General features: G+C 40.4%; 1 protein-coding gene across 1 annotated transcript in view; it reads right to left on the minus strand.

Annotated features, from left to right (window-relative positions):
- Positions 1-14,806, minus strand: part of TTN (titin) — a 281,117-nt gene that overhangs the window by 192,200 nt on the left and 74,111 nt on the right. The window contains exons 47-71 of the mRNA XM_054723165.1: positions 14,443-14,721; positions 11,761-12,324; positions 10,941-11,222; positions 10,562-10,840; positions 9,837-10,115; positions 9,460-9,738; positions 9,055-9,342; positions 8,664-8,942; positions 8,290-8,571; positions 7,916-8,194; positions 7,530-7,808; positions 7,150-7,428; positions 6,734-7,021; positions 6,331-6,609; positions 5,894-6,175; positions 5,515-5,793; positions 5,119-5,397; positions 4,728-5,006; positions 4,338-4,625; positions 3,816-4,094; positions 3,236-3,517; positions 1,888-2,166; positions 1,485-1,766; positions 439-717; positions 37-324 (exon numbers count right to left, since the gene is read on the minus strand). Of these exons, the coding sequence (XP_054579140.1) occupies positions 37-324; positions 439-717; positions 1,485-1,766; positions 1,888-2,166; positions 3,236-3,517; positions 3,816-4,094; positions 4,338-4,625; positions 4,728-5,006; positions 5,119-5,397; positions 5,515-5,793; positions 5,894-6,175; positions 6,331-6,609; positions 6,734-7,021; positions 7,150-7,428; positions 7,530-7,808; positions 7,916-8,194; positions 8,290-8,571; positions 8,664-8,942; positions 9,055-9,342; positions 9,460-9,738; positions 9,837-10,115; positions 10,562-10,840; positions 10,941-11,222; positions 11,761-12,324; positions 14,443-14,721 (7,311 nt within the window). The remainder of the gene's footprint in view (positions 1-36; positions 325-438; positions 718-1,484; positions 1,767-1,887; positions 2,167-3,235; positions 3,518-3,815; positions 4,095-4,337; positions 4,626-4,727; positions 5,007-5,118; positions 5,398-5,514; positions 5,794-5,893; positions 6,176-6,330; positions 6,610-6,733; positions 7,022-7,149; positions 7,429-7,529; positions 7,809-7,915; positions 8,195-8,289; positions 8,572-8,663; positions 8,943-9,054; positions 9,343-9,459; positions 9,739-9,836; positions 10,116-10,561; positions 10,841-10,940; positions 11,223-11,760; positions 12,325-14,442; positions 14,722-14,806) is intronic.

Genomic DNA, 14,806 nt, shown 5'->3' on the forward strand with positions numbered 1-14,806 from the left:
AATTTGTAAGAAAGGGTTTGAGTATCTAACACTGACCTTGTACAGTCAACACTGCACGACATTCATCAGACCCAGCGACATTAGCAGCCACACATGTGTAATTGCCCGTATCGGACATGTCCAGAGAATTCAGCTGCAATGTGCAGACATTATCTGAAAATGTGGTTTGGTACTTTGCTCCACTGACAATCTTAGTTTTTTCATGAAACCAGGCAACAGAGATAGGCGATGATCCGGCTACTTTGCATTCCAAGATGCAAGAAGTCCCCAGCACCCCACCGGTATCTTTCAGTCTCCGTGTGAAAGAGGGAGGAACCATTCGGTCTGTGTGAGGAAAGGCAAGAGATGCGTCATGATTTGGAAGAATAGAAGACTCTCGAGAGAAGAAAAGTTGAAAGGAATTTGCATGAGCAATGGGAGGAATACATTGGAACTAACCTGAGACATCGACCACAGCTGTGCAGCTGCTTTTTCCCACATTATTTTGAACCTGGAAAGTATATGTGCCTGCATCTTGCCTTTCAACGGAGAGAATCTTTAAGGAAGAGATTTTGTTGTAGAAGCTAAATTTGTGTTTTTGGCTGCTGGTCAACAGTTTTCCATCCTTGTACCATTCAACTGAGAGTTCAGGAGTGCCAGCCACCTTACACTCCAGAGTGCATGTTTCCCCTACAGTCACTGTCATGGGTCCTGCCTTCTCAACAATGACTGCAGGCTCTGAAATACAATTCAATAGTCATCTGTCAAAGTCTGGTAGAGGTATCTCTACTGTCTTGATCTCTACTTTCAGATTCACTAAGATTGTTTATTTCAATGAGATGCTATGTGAGGGCTCTCTCTAGACTCAAAATGTGATTTCACACTGTCATGAGTTATTACTATAGGAGTTATTATTAAGAAATATGTTTGTGCACTAGTTGATTTTCAAAGCAATTCAGATAATGTAGATTAATACATATATATTGATTTGCACTTGACATTGAAAGCAAAGGCGACGTGTTATTTTTAATTACTTAATATTTTTGCTCTACTTTCAGGTACAAAAGATAGTTTTTTGGAAGTTGTTATCCAAACAATTAAAAATTGGAGTTTAACATGCCCAATGATGAAAGTGGCAAGTTTTTCTATCACTTTGATCTTTGCTGTTCTTGCCAGCTTTAACAACTAGTACTTTGGAAACAAAATGTCATGCCGGGCTCCTATTTTTTTTTTTTTTTACAAGTCACTAAAGATAGTCATGATTACATCTGCTAATCCAGCAAGAAATGTAGTAAGTAAACAGTAAAACAGATGGGTATTTTCTGTTAGAATCACTGAGTTTGGGAAGATTTATTAGATTCCCTAAACCTTTCAAATAGATGAGGGTGGATAATATAGCTCTAGGAGAAATTCTGAGAAGGAGATTCTACCAGTAACACTTAGGAACTCTCTCAGCATTTGGCACCCCTTTCTATCAGGGGATTATTGTACCATATTGTACCAACCTAGAACAGTCAATGTGGCCATGTTCTCCCTCATTCCACCATCATTCTTGATTTGGCAGATATACTTCCCAGCATTAGCTGGTTCTACTTTTGCAAACTGTAGAGTTGCAACATTTTCCACAAATGTAATTCTGATGTTTTCACTTTCTCTAATCACTTCTTCCTTCTCTTTAAGCCACTGGACAGAAATAGGCTGGACGCCTTCTATAGATGCTTGTAACTCAGCAGGCTCCCCAGCTACAACGGTGAGGCTGTTCAGTTTGGAAACAAATCTTGGTGGTTCTGAACATGGAAAGATGGATGGAGATTGTTCAAAAGGTCGTCCAGATAATGGAACAGAGGAAAAAAAATAAGCATTTTGCACATTCCTGCCATTTCTGCCACAAGCAGGAAATATGCTTACCTTTTAATTTTACAGTGCAAATGCAAGTGTCACTTCCCACTTCATTCTGTGCTTTGCAGTGGTATTCACCAATGTCTGAAGTTTCGACATTGAGAATGTGAATACTTGCATGGAAGTTTTTGGATGCAATCTTGTATTTCTTGCTACTTCGGAGTTGCCGCTTGTCTTTGTACCACACCACCTCAAATGGTGGTGTTCCCGAGAGTTCACACTCAAGACTAACTTCAGTATTTTTAAGGGTTTCTACTACAGGAGGGAAGCTGCTAAAGACAGGTGGTTCTGTAAAAACACAAGAGTTTCTTATGAATTGGGCTATTTAATTTCATAGAATATTTTTATTTCTTTGTTTTTAAATTGGAAGAGTCAAGATACTTTAAATGGGGAAGTGGTGTCAAGTGCTATTGCTTGTGTGGAGGAGTAACAGCTTCAGAGTGGCCATTAGCCTTTACAAAATCACTTAACTTCATTGGTAGAGAACTTAACTGTCCTTACTAAGCAGTTCAACACTCTGTCTACTCCATCTTACTTATTTATCTTGGACTATAAAGATTGATGTGCAAGTTGTAAAAAAATCTAATCAAAAGAGGAAAACACAACCAAACAAAGCCAAAACCCCAACTATATTCATTAATATGATTTGCATGAAGTATGGAATCCTGACTTCAGGAATAAATTTTTTGTATATGATCTACAATGGAGAGACTTGGAAGTCATCACAACATTTGTGATCTGAGTCTTTTGCTTCAAAAAATGTTTACTGCATTAACCATAACATAAAAAAATGTGGACTTTGTGACAAAAATATTGGAAAATGGCAGTAGAAATACCAGTATCATTTGCACCAGCGTATAGTGATATTATTTTATAAAAATAGGAACTGATTTTTGAGAGAAAAGAATATATAATTGTTCTGGTTTAAATGTAAGGTTAAAACCTATATTGCTTGCATCTTATTTACCGGTAGTAAATGTTCCTTGTTATTAAAGATAAATAGTATACTGAGGATGATATATCTATAAATTGATTGAAGGCAAAATTAATTTTAAAATGCCTACTTTGGTGTTTTTGCATGCTTTTGAAACATCAAATTTGAACTCTTTGGCTAATTTGTGTTGAGATTATCAGAATTATGGCATTGAAATAACCAGAAAACATCTCAGAATGATTGCCTGCATGGAAGTAAATCTTAAGAAGAAATAACATTTAAAAAGGGAAATAATACCAGTTTGGGAAAATATTCCATGAACTCAAATGGAAGCTAAAGTGTCAGTAAAGGAATAAAGAGCTATGATACCCAGGGGTGAAGAAGGTAGGTTTCAGGTAATGAACAGAAGAAAGAGATCTCTACCTTTTACTATAACCTTGGTACTGCAGCTTGTGCTGCCAGCAGGATTCTGAGCCTCACAAATGAAATCCCCACCATCCTCAGTATCAAGATTATTCATCTGTATGACGGCCACTGAGTCAATGAATGTCATCCTGTATTTATCACTGGCTGGGAGTTCATGTTCATTTCTGTACCACACAACTCTGATTTCTGGGGATCCAGTGATCTTGCATTCAAGTCGTGCTGAGTCACCTGCTTTTACTATTTTGGATGCTTCTAATTTTTTTACAAACTTTGGTGGTTCTAGAGAGTGAAGGAAAGAGGAGATTATGAGAGAACAGATACAAATAACAAAAGTTCAATCAGGTAGTATGTTGAAAAGAGCAAAACACATGACCAATGCCTGGCAGATACAGTGTACTGTGTTAGAAAGAAGGGCACATCAAATTTAAACTCATTGGCTAATTCGTGTTGAGATTATCAGAATTATGACATTGAAATAACCAGAAAATATCTCAGAATGATTGGGTAGATGCACAGTGACAGATCACAGAAAGGACCACAGGTTAGACAGACACATAAAACAATCAAACCTGCACACCTGTCACAAGCAACATTGTAGTACAAGAGTCGCTACCAACATCATTGGTAACTTGGCAAGTATATTGTCCTGTCTTGGAAGCATCCACTGAATAGAGATTTAAGAAGCTAGTTGAGCCTTCTAAGCCAATGAAGCATTTAGGTCCAGGGGCAAGTTCCACATCATCCTTAAACCACTTTATTTTGAATGGTGGTGTTCCTTTTAGAACTGCTTTAAATTCCACTGCAGAATCAGGTATGGCTTGTTGACGCCCAGGTTTCACTAGGAAGCTTGGTGGTTCTACAGGTTATTAAGAGAAATATATTAAATTCAACCCCTTTAGTTAAATTATTTTGACAGTTTTATGGACATATAAGAAAACCTTTTTGAAAAGAGGTAATGACTGAATATTTCTTGAACTCAAATACATATCTAAAGAAACAGAATTATTGAGACTTTTATCTCTAAAGGACACAAGGTAAGAGTGATACACTTTAAAAGCAATTACAAAGAAGAATCAAGAAGAGGTAAAGAAATTCCAACCTTTCACAGTTAAGATGCCACTGCATGCATCATCCCCTGCGACATTTGAGACCTTGCACGTGTAATTCGCAGTGTCTTCTAATTCCAGGTTATAAACTTCCAGGGCCACAGTGTTCTCATGACAGACAAGTCTGTATTTTGCACTTGTAGATATTTCTTTTCCATCCTTAAACCACTGAGCACTAATAGGAAGTGAGCCAGAAACCTTGCACTCCATATGAATAGAAGAGCCCAGAACTTTATCCATTTTGGTTAATTTTTTGGTGAATGATGGAGGAATATTTTGATCTGTCCAATGTAAACAGCAAAACACATTCATTAATATGTTGCCATTTGTTTACAAAGGACATAATATAAATAACAGAAGCCGACTGGGGCCAAGGTACCAACCTAGCACATTCAGGTAGGCATCACAGCTACTGCTTCCAAAGTCATTTTCCACCTTGAAAGTATACTGACCACTGTCTTGCTTCATTACTGACTGAATCCTAAAACTGGCCACGTTATTTTCAAAACTCATCGTAAAATATCTACTGGGCACAATTTGTTTCCCATCTTTAAGCCATTTCACTTTGAGTTCTGGTGTTCCAGCCACAACACACTCCAAGGTCACTGGGTCTTTCTCAGTGACATCAACGGATTTAGCTTTCTCTAGGATTTGAGCAGGCTCTGTAGCAAGAATTAAAACGTGGATGAGTTGCACTGACAATTCCACCAGAGATAGGGCATGTTTATGAAAGGGTCTCCACAGACTAACTCCAAAAGGGAATAGCTTACAAACCTTGTACTAGAAGGAAAGCATAACATCTCTCAATTCCTGACTCATTCTTGGCTTGACACGTGTATCTCCCGCTGTGTCTGTTATCCACAGCTCTGATCTGAAGAGTGGCCACATTATTCACAAAGGAAATATGAACGTTATCATCTTCGTCAAGGATCTGATCATCCTTCAGCCAGGTTATGGAAATGGGAGGAGAGCCTGCCACGGTGCTCTGAAAAGTGGCAGAACTTTTCAAAACAGTAGTGATGTTTTCTATCTTCTTCGTGAACGATGGTGGTTCTGTGATTAGACAGTGTGAAAAGAAGAGGCATATTTGAACTCCTACCCATCATCATAAAATTAAAGAGCACTGCAGAATTTTTCTGGGGCAGCCTGCTTCTTGTGTGTGTAACTGACCTTTGAGAGAGACTCTAGCATTGCCAGAGCAGCTGCCGCCTTCATTGGACACAATGCACTGGTATTCCCCAGTGTCTGAGGGGTCGCACTTGGTTATGTGCAGATTAAACACCGACACTCTGTCAGCCAGGGTATATTTTTTGCTGCTTCGAATTTCCTTATTATTCTTCAGCCAAGTGACTTCAAATGGAGGTGTTCCCATAACTTCACACTCCAGCTCCACGTCACTATCTTTCACTACTTCCACGGGCCTCAACTCCCTGATAAAGGTGGGAGGTTCTAAAAGTTCAAAAGGAAGACAGAGACTAGCTTACTCAAGGGAAGACCCATGGCCCGGCCAGCAGCGCAGCCAACATGGAAAGCAGAGCCAGTAACGAACCTTTCACTTTTAATTCGATGCTGCAGCTTGCCGTGCCCGCATCGTTACGAGCTTCACAGACATACGTCCCACTATTTTCTACCCTGGCACTGGAAATTTGGAAAGTGGCCAAACCATCGATGAAGGAAATGCCATGTCTCTCAATGGCTGTTATTTCATTCCCATCCAGATACCAAGAAACTCTGATTTCAGGAGTGCCTGTTATTTGGCATTCAAATGTTGTAGACTGTCCATTCCTCAGTGCTAACACTGGGCTGGGCTTCTTAATGAATTGAGGAGGTTCTAAAGATGGGGGGTGAGGAAGGAAAGTGTGATGTTGAACATTTTTAAAAACAAAGGCCAATAAACAAAATTGATCTCTAAAGCCTCTTACCCCACCCCCACCCCCACAAGAAAATCTAGACAAGCAAGAAAGTGAGAAGATGTAGGGACCAGACCTTTTACAAAGAGAGTGGCTTTACTGGTTGCTATACCAACATCGTTGCTTAGTTGACAAATGTAGGTCCCAGAATGAGCAGCTTTGGCTGAAAAGAGCTCTAGCACGGTGGAGGTGTCATCCTTCCAAACCGAGCGAGCTGCTCCTGAGTGCAGCTCTTTGTTATCTTTAAACCACTTAATTGTCATGGGCGCAGTGCCACCCACAAGAGCCTTTAACTGAACCCTTGTGTTAGGGTTGACATCTTGCGACTGGGGTTCTTCCACAAAGTAAGGGGGTTCTGAGGTGAAAGAAAGAGAAGCAAAAGAAGAAAGGAACATTCATTTTAGAACAGGGCAATAAAGGTAAGAATTGAGAGATGAGACAGCAATAAGCTTCTGAGAGGTGGAGATAAAGTTGCCGACCTTTGACTGTCAGATGGCCGCTGCACTGGTTGTGTCCTGCCTTGTTGGTGGCAGAACAAGTGTATGTCCCAGTATCGGTACTTTCCAGATGCCTGATTTCCAAGAAGGCAGTATTGTCATGAAAAGAGAATTTGTACTTTTCACTAGCTGAAATTTCCTGGTCATCTTTGAACCATTGGATACTTATGGGATGTGACCCAGACACTATACATTCTAAGTCAATAAAAGACCCTTTAATGCTGTCCATTTTCTTCAGCTTTTTAGTGAATGAGGGAGGTATGATAAGATCTATGTAATAAAAAACAAACAAAAAAAAATGGTTAGGTCAATCCACCAATCTATATCTTCTCTACAATTGTAAGGGATGAAGGAGCATAGAAATGCCCAGTTCCTCCCCATAAAAAAGCAATACCAACCTAACACATTAATGCTAGCCTTGCAGCTGCTTCTTCCAACATCATTTTGAACCTCAAAAGTATATTCTCCACTATCTCTCTTTTCTGTAGAAATAATCTTCAGTATAGAGACTGTGTCAGTGACACTGATTTTATATTTTTGGCCCAGGGTCAGTTCTTGGCCATCTTTGAACCATTTGGCTGTAATCTCCTTAGTCCCTGAAAATTTAACCTGCAAAGTGGCTGGGTCTCCTTGGGTGACATCTATAGACACAGCCTCCTCGGTGATTGTTGCAGGTTCTGTAGAAAACAAAGGGATAAGTGTGGGCTGTGAATCGCTCTGCTGAAAGGCGTATATCTGCATGTTTTCCTAAAACCCATGGTTGACTCTCTGAACCAACCTTTTACTGAGAGTAATGCAGAACATCTTTGTATTCCTGCATCATTTTTGGCCTGACAGACATATTTCCCATCATGCTTGACTTCGATGCCACTGAGGTACAGGCTGGCCACATTGTTCTCAAAGGTCATTCTTATATTATTGTCTTCGGTGATTTCATCGTTGTCTTTTAACCAAGTCACTGTGATGGGCAGGGAGCCTTTCAGAGTGGCCTGGAAGGCAGCGGTGCCTCCTCGAAGGGAGCTGGTGCTCTCGATCTTCTTTACAAAGCTTGGTGGTTCTAATAGAAGAATGAATCCTCAATCAATACTAGGTCTATAGAAAAACTGGCTTAAAAATGAGTTGACTCTGCAGAAGAGCTAGTCGGTCATTTGAACCAACACTAACCTCTGAGCGTCACCCTGGCGCTGCAGGTGCTGCTGCCCACATCATTGCTCGCCCGACACTGGTATTCACCAGCATCAGCAGCTACAAACTTGAGGATCTGCAGGCTAACCATTTGATCCTGAAGGAAGGTTTTGTACTTTCTACCACTCCGCAGAGTTGTGTTATCTTTGAACCAAGTGATCTCAAAGGGAGGTGTGCCTGCCACCTCGGCCAGCAACATGACATCATACTCCTTCAACACTTCGACTGGCTTAAACTCTTTGGTAAAGTAAGGTGACTCTATAGTGGAAAAGGAATTATTTTGAGTTAATGGGGGAGGAATCTGTGCTATGGACCACAATTTTGGTAACATAAGGGGCAAGGTGAACACAAACCTTTGACTATTAAAATGCTACCACAGTGGTCACTGCCAGCCTCGTTTTGGGCCTCACACATGTATTCCCCACTGTCTTCGACGGCAACGTCTGTAAGCCTTAGAACTGCAGTGGATTCCACAAAAGACATTTTGTGTCTGCTGCTGTCCTTAATTTCTCTATCATTTACAAACCATGTGATTTTAATCGGAGGGGTACCAGTGACTTTGCAGACTAGCTGGGTGGCATCTCCTTTCTTTAAGAGCTGTGATGGTTCTAATTTTTCAACAAATGTGGCAGGTTCTATGGAAGGAAAGAAGTTATTAAGAAACATGAGAAAGAGGCAGCGACTTATAACAATGGCAGCGCAAAGATGTCCAGAAAACACTGCGAACCTTTTACAAATAAGTTTGCACTGCATTCCACGCCTCCGGCGACATTGCTGACTTTACAGGTATATGAGCCTGAATCGGAGGTTTTTACTGAATAGAGTTCCAGGGAACTTTCTAAAGCTTCTTTGGTAATATAGCAGCTTCCACCGGAAACCAGCTCTTTGTCACCCTTGAACCATCTGATTGTGAGAGGAACAGATCCTTGGAAGGTGCTCTTCAGGCAGACTGCCGAGCCAGGCAGAACATCCTTGGATGCGGGTTTAGTTACAAAACTGGGTGGTTCTAAAGAAGGGGTATAAGAAAGAATTTCAAAGAGTTAAGAGGCGCGATCTAAGGGAGAAGTCTTAATTTGAACATCGTCTATAGTAAGAATGAAATGCAGTCTCCATCCAACCTTGCACAATCAGGGCTCCGCTGCTGTCCTTGCTTCCCACGGAATTCGTGGCTCGGCAGGTGAAATTCCCTGCGTCATTCATGTCTATTCTGCTTATCTCCAAAGAGGCGGTGCCTTCCACAAACGCTATTCTGTATCTGTCAGAAGAAGCTACTTCTTTCCCATCCTTAAACCAGGACACCCTCATGGGGAGGGAGCCAGCGATTTTGCAGTCCAGCCTGCAGGTACCGCTAACAACGCTATCCACGTTGCGAAGGGGTTTGGTAAAAAATGGAGCAATGTCTCGATCTGTTCATGGCACAAGAAGGGAAGAAAGGTCAATATGGAAAAGTGTTCGTGCTTGTATTTTTGGTCGTTTGTTCATTTTCAAAGGAATATGAAGCACAGGTTTCTAGAGACACTAACCTAGGACAGTGAAAGTCGTCTCACAGGAGCTGCTGCCCACCTCATTGGAAATTTCAAACGTGTATTGGCCACTATCGTGCAGCTCAGCTGAATAAAATTTGAGTTGGGCAACGTTGTTTTTAAAACTTATTCGATACTTTTTACTGGCCACCAAAGGTCTCCCGTCTTTGTACCATTTGGGCTTGAGTTCTGGGGTGCCCGTGACCGTATACTCCAGCGTGGCTGGGTCTCCTGCTGTCACCTGGATCAGTTCTGCTCGCTCAACAATTTTGGCAGGTTCTACAATGGCATTAAATAGTTAAAATTCCAAGATGTGTGCTAGGGTTTTACTTTTAAGTGGAAATAGTGATTCAAAGTTAAAATGTTCCTACACGAACCTTTAACTATTAATTCCCCAACAGACGTTTGGCTTCCGGCTTCATTCTCAGCCAGGCATGTGTATTTGCCACCCAGACTAATCTGAACATCAGGGATTGTCAAGACCGCGACACCTTTGGAAAAGCTCATTTTGATTTTCCCATCTTCTTTGATGATCTCTTGTCCTTTCATCCATGAGACAGAAATGGGTTCTGACCCTCTCACAGCAGCTTGTAAGGTAACAGTTTGTCCTGCTAGTGCGGTAAAGTCATCTACTTTCTTTACAAAGGTTGGTGGTTCTAGTCAAAGAAAGAGAGTATACACAAAACTTATCAATTCCCAAACACTTTCCACCCCATATATATTTAAGTGTTTTATCTAGATTACACTTATCTTGTCCAATATGCTATCCCATAGGGTTGGTTAATTAGAGGAAGAAATAAAATTTAAGAAGAATTACACTTTTATCCAAGATAAAGAAGCATAGAAGATAGATGGTTATCAGTCAGCAAAATAGCCTTTGATGTAATTCACTTTCGTTATCAGATATTAAATATGTACACCCATCTCTGGATTAACACTGGATGAAGGTCACCGATTTTATCCCCAAAGTCCCAGGTCAAACCAAAGGCAAAACGTATTATGAAAGGTTAAGAGAAGATGGGAAACCACCAGTGTTCTTTCCACGGTTAAGAAAGCCATTTGGACAATTTTTGAAAGAGGCATCAGGTTTTCAAACACTGACCTTTTAATAAGTGTGTTGCGCTGCAGCCACACTTGCCGACTTCATTAGCAACAACACATTCATATTCACCAACGTCCGCACTATTAAAAGAAAAGATCTCCAGAGACACAAGAGACTTCTGAGAAAACAACCTGTACTTTTTACTACTTCGAATTTGCTTCTTATCTTTGAACCAGCTAACTTCAAACGGTCCCGTGCCCGAGATTTCACACTGAAGGAGGGCATTTGTTCCTCTCACTATATCTGCCGGCTCAAGAGTTTTGACGAAAGAAGGAGGTTCTACAAAAGCACGAAAGCATTGTGTAAGTCATGTGTCACCGGCAATGATAAAGAAAATCTTTTCTCAGAAAAGCAATGGGCTGTAACTGAGCACACAAACCTTTGATAACTATTTCAGCACTGCAGCTGTCACTGCCAACATCATTCACTGCTTCGCATGAGTAACTCCCACTGTCTTCAACTTTTACATCGGTTACATTGAGTACAGCCTCCGAATTGACAAAGGACATTCGGATTGTGTTACTCTCATGAAGTTCTTTGTTATTTTTAAACCACGTGACCTGGATCACAGGGGAGCCTTTCAGCTTGCAGTGGAGGCGCGCTGATTCACCGGGGAGCATTAAGTAAGAGGGGTCCACCTTCTTCACAAAGGATGGTGGCTCTACGTGAAGTTAACAAGAAGAGAAAGAGGAAATGGTGTCTGCAGCATCAACTCCACAAAAGATAAGCAGACGCATACCACAAAAACACACAACAAACACAAAATAGCTGCATGAAGTGTTTGAAAAGGTTGTGGTGCTTACAATACCTTTCCAAGTTTCCATGATTCTAAAACACATTTCCAATCTCTTGAGTAAAAACAAACAAACAAACAAACAAGCAAACAAGCAAACAAACAAACCCAAGTCAACTCTCCTTACACAGAGAGCAATTTCCTAAAAGATTAGTTAAGGATTTCCTAGACACTTGAAGTTCTTAGAAGAAATTTTAAGCAAGTGTTGTTAATGGCAGATAGTTTGAAAAGTAAGTGAATTCTGAAGAAGATAGAAAACATAAAATCAAACAATGCCAGGATTTCCCCAAACCAAAAGGTTTGCTTGGATGAAATCATTTCAGTAACACAATGTACTGAAATGTTTGCCAACAGTTTTTCATCCTTTCCGAGAAGGATGAAAGAACACCATCCACACATTTCTTACCTCTGATCGTTACTGTCGCAGAAGAGGAGCTGCTCCCAGCCTCATTCGAGGCTGTGCACACATAGGTTCCTGAATCTTTTAGTTTGGCAAGAGGGATCTCAAGGGATGCTATTTTATCTTCAAAATAGATCTTATAATCTTTCCCAGCTGGGAGTTTTTGCCCATCTTTATTCCATGTCACTGTGACTTTTCTGTCTTCATCTACTTGGCATTCAAGGTGGATCTTCTTATTGATAGCTGATTGCACAGGCTCTAATTCTTTAATGATATGTGGTTTGTCAATTATGATTAACTCAGCTTGGCAGATGTCGGCTCCAAACTTGTTAGAAGCCATACAAGAGTAAACGCCTCTATCTTGAACTGTAAGGTTTGAGAGTTCTAAACTGTGCTTGTTTTCTGCATCTGAAATCTTGCGGTTAGGGGAAGGTGGCAGAGCAGCACCATCTTTCTGCCAAATGGTTTCAATCACGGGAGTCCCTGTCACTGTGCAGAGGAACTTGGCTGTCTTACCCACAAAGGTTGTAACGGACTTAGGTCTGGAGAAGAAGGTTGGTGGATATGCCTCTGCAAAAAAAGTTTTTTCAACATTATATTTTGTCCCCACCAAAGCTCTTGCTATAATTACATATTCCAAGTAAAAAAAAAAAAAAGATGAGTTATATCTTTAGATAAACATGAGACATTATTTAAAATAAGGTACACATTGAGACAGCATGGAGGGACCTGGAGAGTATTATGCTAAGAAAAATAAGCCAGTCAGAGAGAGACAAGTATCACATGATTTCACTTATATGTGGAATCTAATGAACAAAACAAACTGACAAATAGATCCAGATATATGGAAGCATGGAACAGACTGACGGATCTCAGAGAGAGGGGTCGGGGGCAGGGATTAACCAAAGAACTTATATGCATATATGCATAACCAATGGACACAGACAATAGTGCGGTGAAGGCTTGGGGTGGGGGTGATGTGGGAGGAGAGGTCAAGGGGGGGAAAAGGGGGCATCTATAATACTTTCAACAATAAAGACAAATTTTAAAAAATAAAATAAGGTAGTATATTAATAAAATAAAAAAGATTTGTCAAAGAAAATGGATAAGAGTATTCTTTATAGAGGAGCAAGACAGCCTTTTAAATGTCTCTATCAAAGGAAAGAACAAATGTTCCTTTATTTAGCAACATTAACTTACTATTGCTAAAGATTTGTCCATTTTAGGAGTTGATTAGTTGTTTGAATTATTTGATAAGCAATTCAGCTGATACTTTAATTCTGGCTAATTAGAAGACTGTATAAGAAAGATAAAAACTGAACTTGACTTTTTTGAACAGTAGAGATATTCAGTGGTAAAAAGTTTGGTAGTTTTGTAAATCTCTCTAACCCTCCTGTCAACCACCAGTAAATCCTTAAGTGACTTAACTTTGAAAGCAACCCCTAAGTCATTTCAAACTTGTCAAAATATTTATAGCCGTAATTCTCCTTTCCAGCCTGAATTTCGAAGCAAGCTTTTAGGAACCTCCCTTTCCAATACTTAGAAATCCTCCTCCTTTCTCTCTTCTCATATTTGAAACTTGAGTATTAGTCCCATTACTGAATTGGCCTAATTTGGGTAAAGAAATTTCCAAAAGTGTCATTACAATTAAAGCCATGTTCATGTTCGCATGGAGATTCTTTAATTGCAAAGTGAAAAGCACTGGTTGGGTCGCCATGGGCCTGGGTTTCCGATTTTCTGATAGGTAAAGAGGTTGTAGAAGAATGGAAGCTACAAGAAACTCTGACTTTTTCAAGTCAAACAGATGCGCTGCTTTTGCCTTCCCCCTTCATGTACTCATTGAAAAAGAAGACCAAGGGATAGTCCACAGTCCTGCCCTGACATTGGTGCATGGCTTCTCTTAACAACATGACCCTAAATCATAGTTCACACATTGCCTTGAAGGGGGCGGGGGAGAGAAAGAGAGAGAGAGAGAGAGAGAGAGAAGGAAAGAGCTACTGATTTTTTTCCTAATGAGGGAATTCAAACACTTGGTGAGTGTTAAGTACTCTAATGTCATCCTGTGTGTCAATTAAGATATTGGAAACAAAATATTTGTGTAGTTGCTCTTATTTTTAAATAAAGATTAAAGCCTAGTTTATAGTCCTGTGCTAGTTCTCCATCTCACATTAGAATTTATTTCACTTTAGTCCTATGCTCTGGCTTTTCTTAGTTTGTAATTCTGTTCTTAAGTAATTAACTGGTTCCAAATTATTAAATATATTGGGGTAGCATATATTTTTTTAGTGGCACCAAACATTTTGGTGGTCCTGAAATTTTTATATTATAGGACAAGCCATTTGTAGTTACCCAAGATATATCCACCAAGATGGTCATTGAAAACGAGAGAGAGATAAAAACAAAATCTCTCAAAACCAATTTTCAGGAGCCACTGCTCATTTGATTCCTTAACATTTTCCTCAAAATAATAAATTATTTTTATTTAGCTATTGTTAGAACGACGACTAAATAATGATTTCTTGTCCCGCACAGGTTCTGTGGCACCTCACCACCATGTTACCATGTTACCATCTTGGCTATTGGTCTCTCCAGTTGGTAGAACACACACTTCCGGCACCTGGATGAAAAGCAAATCAGGCAACAATATGAAATGAGAGGACAACATCGGATTCAGTGTTCGGCATTTACCTGTCACAGTGAGTGTGGCTGTACAGCTGACACTGCCATACTCATTAGAGGCTTTGCAGGTGTACTCGCCGCAGTCAACAACCTGGGTTCTCAGAATTTCCAGGCTGGAGACGTAATTTGAAGATCGAATAGAACACTTGTCACTCTCGTAAATTTCTCGGCCAGCTTTAAACCACTGGAATCGGACATTAGGGGCACTCTGGATCTCACAGGTGAACTTGGCGAGGTGGCCCAGAGCTACTTCAAGGGGCTCGATTCTCCTCTTGATCACGGGGGCAGCTGCAAAGGGAAGCAGAGTCCATTAGCAGGCCTCCTTATCAGGCAGACCACATTTTTCTTTTCCTTCTAACTTTTGTTTCTGTTA

Source organism: Eptesicus fuscus, chromosome 11 (assembly GCF_027574615.1).
Source record: "Eptesicus fuscus isolate TK198812 chromosome 11, DD_ASM_mEF_20220401, whole genome shotgun sequence".
Classification (NCBI taxonomy): domain Eukaryota; kingdom Metazoa; phylum Chordata; class Mammalia; order Chiroptera; family Vespertilionidae; genus Eptesicus; species Eptesicus fuscus.